The 14,118-nt window shown below is 53.1% G+C and overlaps 1 protein-coding gene across 1 annotated transcript in view; it reads right to left on the reverse strand.

Annotated features, from left to right (window-relative positions):
- Positions 1-14,118, reverse strand: part of NMT1 (N-myristoyltransferase 1) — a 33,685-nt gene that overhangs the window by 3,781 nt on the left and 15,786 nt on the right. The window contains exons 4-11 of the mRNA XM_082680085.1: positions 9,471-9,589; positions 8,818-8,909; positions 7,798-7,914; positions 6,827-6,997; positions 5,697-5,805; positions 2,244-2,414; positions 1,478-1,645; positions 331-468 (exon numbers count right to left, since the gene is read on the reverse strand). Of these exons, the coding sequence (XP_082536211.1) occupies positions 331-468; positions 1,478-1,645; positions 2,244-2,414; positions 5,697-5,805; positions 6,827-6,997; positions 7,798-7,914; positions 8,818-8,909; positions 9,471-9,589 (1,085 nt within the window). The remainder of the gene's footprint in view (positions 1-330; positions 469-1,477; positions 1,646-2,243; positions 2,415-5,696; positions 5,806-6,826; positions 6,998-7,797; positions 7,915-8,817; positions 8,910-9,470; positions 9,590-14,118) is intronic.

A 14,118-nucleotide genomic window follows, 5' to 3' on the forward strand; every position in this document is an offset into this window, starting at 1 on the left:
AGTGTCCTGAGACGGTCCTGAAGCCCTGCCCCCAGTTGGATGCGGCAGCTCACCGGGTGGGAGGAGAGGCTGGAGACTACCTTCCTGCTTCTGCGCGGCTCTAGGGCCCATGCCCTCCGCCACCCTCACATCAGCTGCTGAAAGGAGAATACGGACCCTCCTAGTCTGGTCACCAGAGGGAGGGACTTTTCAAGGGTCCAGACTGATGCTGGATCCCAGACCCGAGGTCCTGGTTCCGTTGGAGACGCCAATTCCCTGACCCACACAGGCCCAGCCGTGGGCCTGACCGCGAGGGAGCTCGGTGGGAGGCGGCACCTAGCGCGTACGTACCTTCTCTGCCCCCATGCTGGGGCACTTCCAATTGTAAAGGTAATACTGTAGGTTGCCGTCCCCTATGCCAAACTTGAGCTTCTCCAGGAAGGTTTTGTTCTCCATGAGATCCAGTGCATTGAATACGTCAAACCCTTTCTGCATGGCAGCAGGGAGAGACAAGAACAGGTGAAGACAGGTGAAAGCTACCTCACCTTCCTGCCCTTTTCTATCATATCAAAACCATCCACAGGCGGCCAGGGGAGCAATCTTCCTTCAGAAGCTCCTGCTGCTTCCATGTTACATCCAGACTGCGGCCAGCACCCCGCTCCCTGGGGGTGGTTCTTATGATGCTCTGAGCACCCTGCCCGGCCTCTCCTCGGCGTGCGCCTCAGTACACACTTGTGTACTCAGTGTCCAGGCCACCGCTCCCACTGTTCCTTGTTACACTTCCCTGAAACACTCTCGTAATTTCCACAGCCCTCTCTGGAGACCAAGCCCTGAACCTTTTCCTCTGAAAAGCTGACTCCCATGAGCCACTGGGCATTTGCACTGCTCCCTCACTCCCTGACATTCCAACTCCGAGGCCTCTGTGCACCGAGGGATTTTACGACGTTTGATACGCTGCTTTGAGGCTGCAACAGACACTTCCTAAATCTCACCAGCTTGATCAGAAGCTCTCCCAGGCAGCGACTGGCCTGTCATTGTTCAGCTGGCGCACAGTGGGCTGGGCCAGGCGCAGGCAGAACCCATGGGGCAGGACTGCCTGGAGACCTCTCCAGTGTAAGAGAAGCCCGGGCCCCTCCCCCCATGCTCTACTGTCAGCCGCTCCAATGACTCACCGCAACAGACACCGATCTCCCCATTCCCACCCTGGGGAGGTCGTAAGGAGAACACCTCTACTCCCCGAGCAGGCCTGGCTATTCAGGCTCCTTGGCAGTGCCTACCGTGAGAACGAAACTCACTGAAATAAATCAGAAGGAGTTCAATGCCTTCACTTAGTGTGGGCGCTCCTTGCTCCCTCCTAGTTTTGAGCTGCTGGCTGAAAAGTGCTAGGCTGGTGGAGCACGAGGGGGAGGAGGCCTCAAAGCTCCCAGCCTGTGGGCAGCTACCTGCGAGCCGTGCTCACCACCGCCCCACGGACCCTTCCCTCTGATCTGCTGCTTACCATTTTGGCGAGAACGAGGGCGTCGCTCATGAGGTCTAGAAGAGGGGTCTGGGTGTGAACGTTGTAGAAAGAATAAGCAGCCTTTAGACTCTTGTGGGTCGGGTGATTCATGATGGTGGACGGAAGTGTATAAAAGCTCAGGAAATCGGTCACCTCACCGTTTGCATTCTGAAGGGCAGACAATAGGAAGAAGGCAGTGTCACATGGGCACAGGGTTCCTGCAACCTGGGAATAAAATGTTTTCTACTGCACTCCACCACCCTCAGGCAGCTCTGCCGCTCTAGATGAATGGGTGGAAACTGAAACAGGATATGCACGGAGGAGAAAACACATGGCCGGGGGAACTTGAGGACAGAACTGGAAGGAAAATCCAGGGGGAGCTATGGGCTGAACCTGCCATGATCCTTCCCCGCCTGTGGTGCCAGGGCCTTCTCACAGCTCCCAGGACCCAGCACACCTGGCCGGCACCAGACCAAGCGGGGACAGGCAGGGAGTTGAAGGCTCACCTGACCAAGAGGGGCTCAGCTCTCTCTACTGGGAGTCACCAGTGGGGGTGGGGGAGGGGGAGAGGAACGGCTCATCTTAGCCAACGCAAGCTACAACTTCCTGTCTTTAGTGGGGACCAAGCACGGATGGTCAAGGAAGTCTAGGGTGCCAACACTCCCATCAATCGCTCTTCAGTCACGGAGGCTGGGGACTCCAGCCACTTAGGAAGGACGCCTCCCCGCCAACGGGGCAGAGGCCCAGAACACCCCTCCCCACTCACCTCCACCACAAAAGTGTCGATGATATTCTCCTGGGGGTAGAACCAGTGTTCCACCTCCTCTTGGCTCATGACTGGCGTGAGGTGAAACTGCTTCAGGTACTGGGTGAGGAGCTTGTGCACTACTGCAATGTCCTTTTTTTCCATTGGTCGCAGCCCAGCTGTCTTGGGAGTCTGGAAGAAAGAACCAGAGAGCATCAGGTGTGCTGACCATGAGCACCTTGGCTCCCTCTCAAGTCCTACATGAACCAAAAACCTCACACTGTCTCCCTTCCTACCCCGACCCTGAGTCTATCCACCCAGGCCCTCGAGAGAGACTCCTCAGTTATCCCAGGCAGCTCCCTCTCACCCACTGTCCACATCCACTCCGGCACAAGTCCTGCCCCTGCAGTGTCTTTGGCCCTTTCCCTCGTGGTTAAGGCTGCCATCCTTGACTAAGGCTGCGTCAATCTCTTATCCACATGGCCCAGGCCGGCTTCCTAAGAAAACACAGCCCGTCACACCCCTCCCTGTTCCAAACTCCCTAACACAGAACACAAAACCTTCCACCCTCGGGACCAGTGGCTGTTCTGGCTGTGATCTTCTGTCTCTCTAGCCCAGTGGCTCTCAGCAGGAGCAATTTTGTCCCCAGGGGACATCTGACAATATTCAGAGACATTTTTGGTTGTCACAACTAGAGGGAGGGGTGCGATGGCATCTAGTGGGTAGAAGCCAGGGATGCTGCTAAACATCCTACAACGCACAGGACGGTCTCCGTGATGAAGAATTACCCAACCCAGGGACTTCCCTGGTGGCGCAGTGGTTAAGAATCCGCCTACCAATGCAGGGGACACGGGTTCGAGCCCTGGTGCGGGAAGATCCCACATGCTGCAAAGCAGCTGAGCCCGTGCGCCACGACTACTGAGCCTGCGCTCTGGAGCCCGTGAGCCACAACTACTGAAGCCCACACACCTAGAGCCCGTGCGCCACAACAAGAGAAGCCACCGCAATGAGAAGCCTGCACACCGCAATGAAGAGTAGCCCCTGCTCGCTGCAACTAAAGAAAGCCCGCATGCAGCAACGAAAACCCAATGCAGCCAAAAATAAATAAATAAATTTATTTATTTATTAAAAAAAAAAAAGAATTACCCAACCCAAAATGTCAATGGTGCCATGGTGGAGAAACCCTGACCACCCCATGGATGTGCTGGGGTAGGCCCAGGCCGGTGCTACTCCTGGGCCTCAGTAAAGCCTTTCTTGGCCCCTCTCCTCCGAGCCTCACAACCTTTTCCCACTGAACTGCAGCTCATCTCTTCCTACACTGCTCACTCTCCTATAGACTTAGAGCACTTCACAGACAGCCTCCCAGCCACAGGCACCATGGAAGCCCGGGCCTGGTAGAGCCTACACTGGATGCCCGCCTTGCCTATCCACTTGGACACCACTACCCCAGTACTGCCCCTGGCAGGACACTGCTGCAAGTAAAATTCAGAAGAAAAGCACAGAACTCTCAGGATTTAATCTCATGCCAGAATCCCACCCCACAGCTGCTTCTCCTTAGAAAATGCTTCAGTGGAATGAACCCATGTGATGCTCTGGAGTAAATACTGGGGCTGAGGGAACATTCCCAAAGGCTTAATACACAAAGGTGGGGTCAGCCGAGTCTGAAATCAGGGTAGAGTTAGTTTATATACCTCAGTCACTGCCTGACACAACTGCTTCCTAATGCAGGAATTGCTTCTTCTTCTTTTTTTTTAAATTTTATATCAGAGTATAGTTGATTAACAATGTTGTGTTAGTTTCAGGTGTACAGGAATTGCTGCTTTTTTTTTTTTTTTAACATCTTTATTGGGGACAGGAATTGCTTTTAAAACTGCAGTTCCGGGCTTCCCTGGTGGTGCAGTGGTTGAGAGTCCACCTGCCAATGCAGGGGACATGGGTTCGTGCCCCGGTCCGGGAAGATCCCACATGCCGCGGAGCGGCTAGGCACGTGAGCCATGGCCGCTGAGCCTGAGCGTCCGGAGCCTGTGCTCCACAACGGGAGAGGCCACAACAGTGAGAGGCCCGCATACCGCAAAAAAACCCCCAAAAAAACCCTGCAGTTCCAGGGGACTTCCCTGGTGGCACAGTGGTTAAGAATCCGCCTGCCAATGCAGGGGACATGAGTTCAAGCCCTGGTCCAGAAAGATCCCACATGCCACGGAGCAACTAAGCCCATGCGCCACAACTACTGAGCCCTGGCACCACAACTACTGAAGCCTGTGCACCTAGAGCCCGTGCTCCGCAACAGGAGAAGCCACTGCAATGAGAAGCCCGCGCACTGCAACGAACAGTAGCCCCAGCTGGCCACAACTAAAGAAAGCCTGAGCACAGCAACAAAGACCCAAAGCAGCCAAAAATAAATAAGTAAATAAATAAATTTAAAACTGCAGTTCCAGGACCTCTAGCTGCCATAATTCCTTGCTAATCCTGATGTCTCTAGGGAACACTTAGTGACCTTGTTTCTACATGGTAGCTCCCCAAATGACACCTCAAATCCTGGACTGAAAAAGCAGCCATGCTGGGGTTCTCACCCACAGGCGGGGAGATCCAAAGACATTCTTCCAGCTGCTACACTTTAAGAACACTCTCCAGTGGCCCAAGGGGACACTCATCATGGCTCCCTAAGCTGGTTTCCTGGGCAGTGCCTAACTATGCTGCAGCGGGCTCTCAAAGCAGGGCACTAATGACCCCAATCCAGGGGTGGATCAGCCCAATCCCAGGGCGATTAATCCAGTTTGGTGGCTGATGAGTCCAGGCGGGCAGCCCTCTGATCAGCAGGCATCCAATAACTGTGCTGACACTGCCCGGAAGAGCTCTGAGGGAAGAGAAGGGATTTTAAGATCCATTAGGCTCCTGAAGACAGGCACAACAGGAGAACAAGGAGCGTCTGTCTCACTGGCAAACTAGGCAAACCGAGGCCCAGAGGAGAAAACCAGCTCACTGCAGGCTGCCTAGTCCTTCGGCAGCAAAATCTGGGCGGGAGGATTGGGACTGGAAATCTGGGCTCCCCTCACAACCTCAAGCCACCTCTCCTCCACCTGACTCGGCAGAGGGAGCAGCAGATGCTCTGTGGCTCATTTCCGCTGGGTCCTGGGATGTGCTGCGTACCAGTGAGTGGATTCCTCTCTCCATTATGCTTCACTTAGGCTAAAATTACACGGAATAGGTGTTCTCTGAGTCTGCCAACAGATGGCAGAGAAACTAGCCCAGGTGTAGGCTCAGGAGAACAGAGGAAGTCCAACTAAAATAAAAACCTTGCTACAGATAACAGAACGACAGGATGGAAAGGCTAGGAACCCGGAAACTACGGGTTGAGTTGCTTTTCTGGTAAGAGCCCCCTCCACCCCCCCCCAGGCCCCGCTCCTTTCCTGCTGAGGGCGAGGCTCTCCTTGGCCTCCCCTCTGCCACTGCCCAGGGCCCCGAAGCACCACTGGCCTCTGGAAGTCGGTAGAGCTTCATGGTGCGTTGCATGGTCATATTTCTGCTCAAGTGGGAGAACTTCACTTCAATCAGCTTCCGTGGGTTTAGGGACCGATGCCAGTACCTGTGGGGACACAATGTCCTGTCCTCAGAGGACTATGGCAAGTCTCATTAAAAGGACAACAGCGGAACTTCCCTGGTGGCACAGTGGTTAAGACTCCGTGCTCCCAATGCAGGGGGCCTGGGTTTGATCCCTGGTCAGGGAACTAGATCCCACATGCACGCCGCAACTAACAGTTCGCATGCCGCAACTAAGGAGCCCACGTGCCGCAACTAAGAACCAGCACAACCAAATAAATAAATATTAAAAAAAAAAAAGGACAATTGCACAGGGATCTCAAGATGGCCGGCAGGTGGCGTAAGAGACCCGTCGGGCCCCACTTGAGCCAGTGGCGTCGCCCCAGATGGCCAACCTCCCCACAGTGAGTGCAGAGTGGCCACAGCGCTTCCTATATTTTCTTTGTCAAGTTCACAAGCCACTCCTCTGTAACAGTATTTGTCTGGGAACAGCGATCACCACTCCTGGAATCAAGTCAATGGAAAAGACTTTTAGTTCTCTGAATGTTTAGCCTCTGCCTCCTCCTTTCCAGCATTTGTCTGGTGTTTTCACTTTTGAAGTTCTTAAGGCAGAATATTCAATTGTTTCAAAGAACTTTCGAAGGCAGAGGCTGTGCTTGGTGCACACAGGGATGCTCTTTCGGCCCACATACTATTCAAAACAAAATTGAGCCAAGCATTTAAAGCTTTAGGACATTTACCATAAAGATCCAGATTTGGCCTCATCCTTAAAAACGAGAACAAAACCCCAGCAGAGTGACCCCCACCATTTCCAAATGGAAGGAATCGGGGGGACCTAAGAAAGCCTAACCCCTTTGGGCAGGGCACACTCTGTGCACACTGCTGTTCCTACAGCCTCCCACCCGGCTCCTGTGGGGACCACCGCCCACCTCATCAGACACCAGAGCAGGAGACGCTCTAGGGCACACGCGGAGGGGCAGAACTGTGACTCACAGTGACACAAGCTCCTCAAACTAGAGCAGGCATGTCGCCGTTTCTAGGACCTTGCAAAGAAGAGATTTTTTTACCTGCAGGTGCCAACAGGCTTTGGTAATACGACCCCAGCAGTGTAAACAGCTTGGAAGATGCCCTCCAGGTGCACCCGCCGGGTTATCTCACGGATCAGGACTGGAGCCACCCTCTTGGAACGCAGCTTCTTGTGGACACACAAGAAGTTGATCTCTACCATCTTCTTCTCTCTGAAGAGGAAGGAAAAAACCCAGGGACAAGGCTTTTAACAGGCAAGGTAATCCTGTCCAGCACATGGAGCGCCCTGCAGAGACCGGGGCCCTCAGCACAGGCTTGTGTTCTGCCTCTGCCTGCACTCAGCAGTCGGGACTCGGACGCCCTCCCACTGCCCTGCTCTGCTGCACCAGGCAAGGGGCCCACTCTCTAAGGACTCTGCCTCCAAAGGTAAGTGGGACTCAAGCAAACTCCTTTATTTAAGGCACCACAGCATCTCCCTGGTGAAGCCCCAATAGTAGGCTGGCGGGGTCCCACCTTTAGCCGTCAGGAACCCCACAGAGTAAGTCAAGGGTTATTCTAGGATTGCAGGGGTTCTGACTCCCCCAAGAACCCACAGCCTCTAAGCCCAGAAGGCTGTGGTAGATGGTTCTGACATTTCCAGGGAAAGCAAAGAGCAGAGCTTGAAGGCCCCGTGACCGTGTGGTGGTGAGTCACACCCGCCACTTCTGAAGCGGCGGCTTGAGTGTGTCAATCCGTGAGTGGCACAAATGCAAATGCTGAACTGCTGGTCAGGGAGTGCACCGGCCCTCAGGGTGGACTCCTTCCAGCCCAGGTCACAGACAAGAGCACCAGCAACAATTCAGAGCCAGACAGGTGGTTCCTATGATGAATTTCTTCCCATGACCCAAGTTCCCTCCCTTCGTGGGAACTTCCCTCTTTCTTCTACGGAAAGTATGTGCGTGTTTCCCCCCCACCTTCCCAGACCAAGCAGGATGGTGAGGATGCGGGGGGTAGGAGTGGCGCTGGTGCTTACGTGTCATAGATATGGATGTTTGCCGGGATGGCGCTGATGAACCCAACCAGTTTCCGACTCGAGACCACTCGAACCCCACAATGCCACTGGGGGAGCCAGCCAGGCGGCCGGAGAGCCCTAGAGGAGAGACGGGGGCTGTAGCCGTGGTGCTGCTCGCCAGTGGCCTTGGGGGACTGTCTGGGCTCTGCCGCCGAGTCTGGTTCTAAGCTCGTGCTACCACCTCCCTGAGTGGGGGTGAACAGCTCAATTCTCCTAATTCTCTTTAGGGCCAAACCCTCCTGGACACCAATGGGATGGAGCCACAACTCGCTCTTTCTGCTCAGTCCACTTGGCCTACTTGCTCATCCAACCCAGGGCTGTCACAGTGAAGATTTCATCCTGATCCGGTTTCTTTGTGCTCACTTACTCTGACAGCCCGAGCCGGAGCACCGGCCTCCCTGGCTTTGAGTCCAGTGGGTCCCATGGTCGGGAGCTGGCTGTGGAGCCTCTGGAGCTCTGGGCTCCACCTCCCCAAAGCACCATCACCTCCTCTCTTTCCACTTGGCCAGTCTTCCTTTCCCTCCCATTTCAGGCAGGCCCCCACCGTGCTGGCCTCATGCCTCTACCTTCCCGGATATTAAACGAGGCCCGGGAGGGTGGGTGGCCCAGCCAGGCGAGCTCATTTTCATACTACTGAGCATGCTCAGGACATGGATAGAAAACGACCTCTTTTCTTTTAAATCTTAGCAGGTCTCATCCCTCCCTCCCTTCTTACATAAAGTCACTATACAGTAGACGATCTTTTCTTCTGGGTACCAATTCCATAAAGGAATCCCTCACCCAGTCATTCTGTCTTAAATAAGGTTTTGATTCTAAGCTCCACGAGAAGCAAGTCTCCTTCAGATGCAGAAACTCAAAAATCGCATACTAATTTGTCATTAAAAGGATGGCTCTTAGCAGGGATGAAAAATCTGGTGCCCTGTCGTTGTTCTGCTCTATGCCTGGCTCTGGAACCTTAATAAGAAAGCCCTTACAACTCACCACAAAAGAAATTCGGGAGAATAATCAAATCGGAACATGTTGTCATCATCTTCCACATAATTCTCATTCAGGAGGGTGTAGAGTTCTTTCAGCTGCAGAGAGGAGGAGCTGCCTTAGAGGTATTCTGCCAGGGGTGGGGACGAACTCCAGTACCCTGGGGCTCCAAGCCTTTCAGGACAAGGCAAACTACCAAAAATTATGTTTCATCTCCCAAATCCTTTTCATGGCAGGGACTCCTGGAACAAGTACCCTAGTGCTTAATAGGAAACTGAGCCACCAAGGGTAGAGTGGCAGACTTAAGTACATGAAGGGGCAGACCAAGAATGTCATCCAACTAACCAACCACTCCATCGTTAAGACAAGGGACTGAATAAATGGATGAACAAGAAAAATGAAAGCATGAAGGAAAGGTATCTGCCTCGGGGAGTGGCAGGGGTTAACTCTCAACCTGCCAGAGAAGCCAAGAGCTATTTATGTGGAGTCGTGGACAGGCCCCAGGGGCAACAGATGGGGGCTCTGCTCAGACCTGCTTGGCTCAGCTCTTAAGACAGCCCTTGAGGAAGGCCTGAGTAGAAGCCGTCTCGATGTGACTGCAGGCCTGTTAGTGAAAGTGGCAGCTGGTCCACACTCCTGGCCCACCCAGGCCTACTCACCACACCACGGTCCCCCAGGTCCAAGGCATCCCAGGCGAAGTCCTGGGGCAGCGTGTAGGGCTCCTGGCGGATGCTGTCTTTGTCAGGTTCCACGGGACCATGTGTGTTCACGACTTCCCCTGGAAGAAGAGCACAGCCATAAGCCTCACCCTCGGCTTCCTAGGGAAGGAAGGGGCTCAGCTCAAAGACTGACCTCAGCAAATTCCTCCTATCCCTAGGAGCCCTCCATCTCAAGGACACTCTGTTCCTGGCAACTGCAGACCATCTCTCCAGCTGCCCTTGGCCCCTAGCTGAGGGCCAATTCATGGCCAAGCTTAAGAACAATCAGCGGGATCCAAGGTGGTTGGTTTCTTGGACATTCTTTTAAATCTCCCTTTGGTTCCTGAATGACAAACATTTATCTTGACTAGTTTGGCTCCCTGCCTCCTGGTTGGTGTAGAGTGCTGTCATGGCCCTGGCCCAGGCCCATCGACCTGGATGGATTTGTAAGGAGTTGCAACAAGGCCGCTTTTGTGTCAACAGCAACAACAACGTACTGGGCCTATTCCTGAGCTAGACAATGGCGTCCAGGCGCCAGGCTCACTATGGGTCCCGCCAGCCTTGGCTTTGAACAACGTGGGCCAGTTAACTGCTGCTGCCAGCTCAAGCCCTCGGTGTTTACAGAGCCCTGTGAGCGCCTTCAGGCTGAATCACTGAGTCTACACCACGCTGCTGGGAAGTTACCCTCCGATGGGACATCTCCACCCGGGACGGACACCCTTCCCCTGTGGAGTACATAAGAAGTGAGGGGGGTACTGAGAAGACAGAGCCCTGATTCCCAACCCCTGCCAAATCAGACCTATCTGATAAACTCAGACAAATCAGCCACTTAACTTTGGCCCCTGGAATTATTTGGCCCTGGCAGATTCTACAATTCAGAGCTCATTCATGTTCACAACTTAGAAGAATGAAATGTTTAGTACATTTTGAAAACAGTCTTTTCAGGGGACCACTCAGTACACGGCTCCCAGCACAAGGCTCTAGGCACTCAGTTCATGCTTTTACTGACATTCGGACTCCTGGCCCAAACACACCATTCTAACGCGTAACAGGAAGCTGTGGACCCTCCCAGTGACGGATCTGTGGGGCAGGTGTAGTGGAAACGGCTGCATCCAGCCGTGAGCTGAGCACAACACCATCAGGACTGACCGTCTAACTCTCGCCCAGCACATTTACTGAACACCAGTCAGACATGGCGTACCAGGACAGAGCTGAGAAAAGACAAGGTCCCTGGCCTCACAAGATACACCATCTTCTGGGGAAATATTTAAGAAATGAGTCATTACCAACGTGCTAAGGGTCACAAATTGCAAAGTACAGGCAACAATGGGGACACAGCAGGGAAGAATCCAGCTAACTCTTATTTATAAGCTGCTCCCAAATACGTTTCCTTGGGAAAGCGGTTATATATTTTTTCCCTGGTTTAGAAATTGGCCTTTTGATTAATTCATAAAGCAGCCCTTGTGACTTGGTTTAATATAAGTCAATCCACTTTCAATTCCCTGCCACGTATAACTTTTTGAGCCTACCAAGCCAAGGGCTGGACCCTTGGAAGGTACCAAGGATTTCTACTCTAGTCTAGGTGCTAATCAATTTTCCCTATCTTGTTTTGAACTTATACCCTTTGCAAAAGACGTTTTCACTTATCTATCTATGGTAGTGTTGGGTCTTCATTGCTGCACGCGAGCTTTCTCTAGTTGCGGCGAGCAGGGGCTACTCTTCGTTGCGGTGCGTGGGCTTCTCGTTGCAGTGGCTTCTCTTGTTGCAGAGCACAGGCTCTAGGTGCGCGGGCTTCAGTAGTTGTGGCACGTGGGCTCAGCAGTTGTGGCTCGTGGGATCTACAGCACAAGCTCAGCAGCTGTGGCGCACAGGCTTAGGTTGCTTCGCGGCGTGTGGGATCTCCCTGGACCAGGGTTCGAACCCACGTCCCCTGCATGGGCAGGTGGATTCTTAACCACTGCACCACCAGGGAAGCCCTCCAAAAGACATTTTTAAACTTCAGAACTTTTTTATCAATTTTTTCCCCCTAAATGATTTCATGGACAAGACACTGGTGGCCTTTGCCACTACGTGACCACAGTCTCAAGGCCAAATCACTTCATTTAGGCTGGTTACTAGGTCCTGCATGCACCAAGCATTGCCATTTGCGCCTTCACCATGTGGTCACAGAATCCTAGAATGCTCCAGCTCTGGCAGGAGCTGGCGAATGAAATGGACGTAGGTCCTCATCATCACGGGTACCAAAGACACAAGCAAGCAGGCACCTGTCACTCAGTATAATGAGAGTCCACGACAATGAAGTATGGTAGGAGGGGGAGGGGTCAGGAAAGACCTCTCAGAAGAAATATCGAAAGATGTGATCTCAAGGATAATTAGGAATTAGGCAGGAGTGGACTGGGTGGGGCAGGGAGGGTGGGTACACTGAGGGAACAGCACAGTCAAGGCCTGGAGATGAAGCGGGGGGAAGGAAGGAAACTAGGAGAGGGGGCTGAAGAGGAGAGCGGGGACCGATCGTGGAGGACCCTGCGAGCTACTACCGAGGCTGGACTTCATCCTCAAGGCTGTGGGACATCCTGAACGGGTCTTTAAGGGGGAGGGGAGGGAGGAGTGGCATCCTGAGATTTGAATTTTACGAAGAGCACTCAATAAGTGCTCGCCAGGTGACATCACTGAGTGAACTTTTATACAATATTCAATTGGTAAGTCTTCATCTACGTGTTGACAAACCAGCTCTCACAGGTTATCTCAAGGCTGTGCGCCATCTGCGAGACATAGCTGGCGAGGCAGTCAGAGCAAACACCGCGAAAAGCAGCACTCTGAGCGGACTCGCGGCCCGGGGCGCCAGTAAGGCTGAGAGCGGCCCGGGGCTCCTGCCTGCCACCTTCCAATGGCTCCTGAGCGCCTCTGGCTGAGTCGGTGGGGGCTGCTCTGCAGAGCACGGCAGGAATGCAGCCAACTGTCCCTAGGCCACCATGAGCCAGCGAGCAGCTGAGGAGGACACTGGGAACTCTGAAAGAAAACCCTGGACCTTCAACAGGTTTCTTTCTGTACACTCTACCCGCAAATGCTCTCTTTGCCTTCCGACACCGAGATCCAAAACCAAGCGCCACGGTGCACCTGTGAAGGACTTGGGAGAAAAGAATGTGAGATCTGGGAGACCTTAAGCCTAACGAGCAGGACAAGGGACAAAGTGGGGAAGCTTCTCTCTCAGGGCCCGGGGCAACCAAGTACGCGTCCGCCTTCTCCCTTTCTTCGGGAGAGTTACTTTTTAAACTAATCTAACAGTGGCCAGATTCCACCCCACTAAGGTCAGGCAAAGTAAAAGGATTCCTCACCACCCCCCGACTAGCGCAGGAAAAGGGGTGACTGAAAAAGGAGAAGGACATGGTCTGAAAAGGGAGATCAAAAGTTGATCTGGGAGCACAAAGAATTGTTATACAGCTGAAGACACTGGCTGTTTACAGGCCTTACAATGGTGAACTTAGGATGATTTTTTTTAAAAAAATACATTTATTTATTTATCTGTGGCTGCGTTGGGTCTTCGTTGCTACGTGCAGGCATTCTCCAGTTGCAGAGAGCAGGGGCTACTCTTCGTTGCAGTGCGCAGGCTTCTCATTGCGGTGGCTTCTCTTGCTGCGGAGCATGGGCTCTAGGCACACAGGCTTCAGTAGCTGTGGCACGCGGGCTCAGTAGTTGTGGCTCATGAGCTCCGGAGCACAGGCTCAGTAGTTGTGGCACACGGGCTTAGCTGCTCCGCGGCATGTGGGATCTTCCCGGACCAGGGCTTGAACCCGTGTTCCCTGCATTGGCAGGAGGATTCTTAACCACTGCGCCACCAGGGAAGTCCCAGATGATTTTAAACTCCTAAAGAATTCTAAGTCTTTTGAGTGAAATGCAATCTAACTCTCACCACAAGTTGGGGAGTGCTGCAAACACAGTACACTTGATATGCTTGAGTCTCACAATTATTAGCCCCCAGTTAAGTGGAAAAAATTAAAGCAAGAAGCTGTAAATCACTCTACCCTAAGGACAGTCAGAAGCAGAACTGGGGTGACACCTCAGCCACGCGGACCAACTGATGCCTATAATGTGGTACTTTCTATGTGCTGACTCACAGACACAAAGGAATCCTTTATTTGGACCTGACTGACCGCGGACCTGAAAGGCAGACTGGCCAGAAGCTTGGAGTGATCACTCTTCCCCAGAGCCCCACACCACACACTGCCCAGAAGGCACATCGAGGAGAAACAAAACAGCCCCATTCCACCTTCCCGAGGCCATCTAGGTCCCTGTGAGCAATAGTGTGGCTTTGTCACGAGCTTTCTGAGAACAAAACGGGAGTACTGTCTACATACAGGTGGAGAAACTGAGGCAAACATCAAAGAGTAAATGAGCTAAAGCAGAAGAGAAGCCCATTAATCCCAACTGGCCTCTTCACCAGGTTCCACGTCTATGAAGAATGGAGCAAAGTCACCCATTTGCAAATTCTTAATGAAAAATAAAACCAAACCAAGACCCCATCTGAAAACAGCCAAGGTGCACAGCAGCCCCCCACCCCGGATGCCTCTTCGTGCAATTCACTCAGAGGTGGAGCGTGTGGCTCTCGATT

The sequence above is a fragment of the Grampus griseus genome, assembly GCF_964374135.1.
Source record: "Grampus griseus genome assembly, chromosome: 20".
In the NCBI taxonomy this organism is placed as follows: domain Eukaryota; kingdom Metazoa; phylum Chordata; class Mammalia; order Artiodactyla; family Delphinidae; genus Grampus; species Grampus griseus.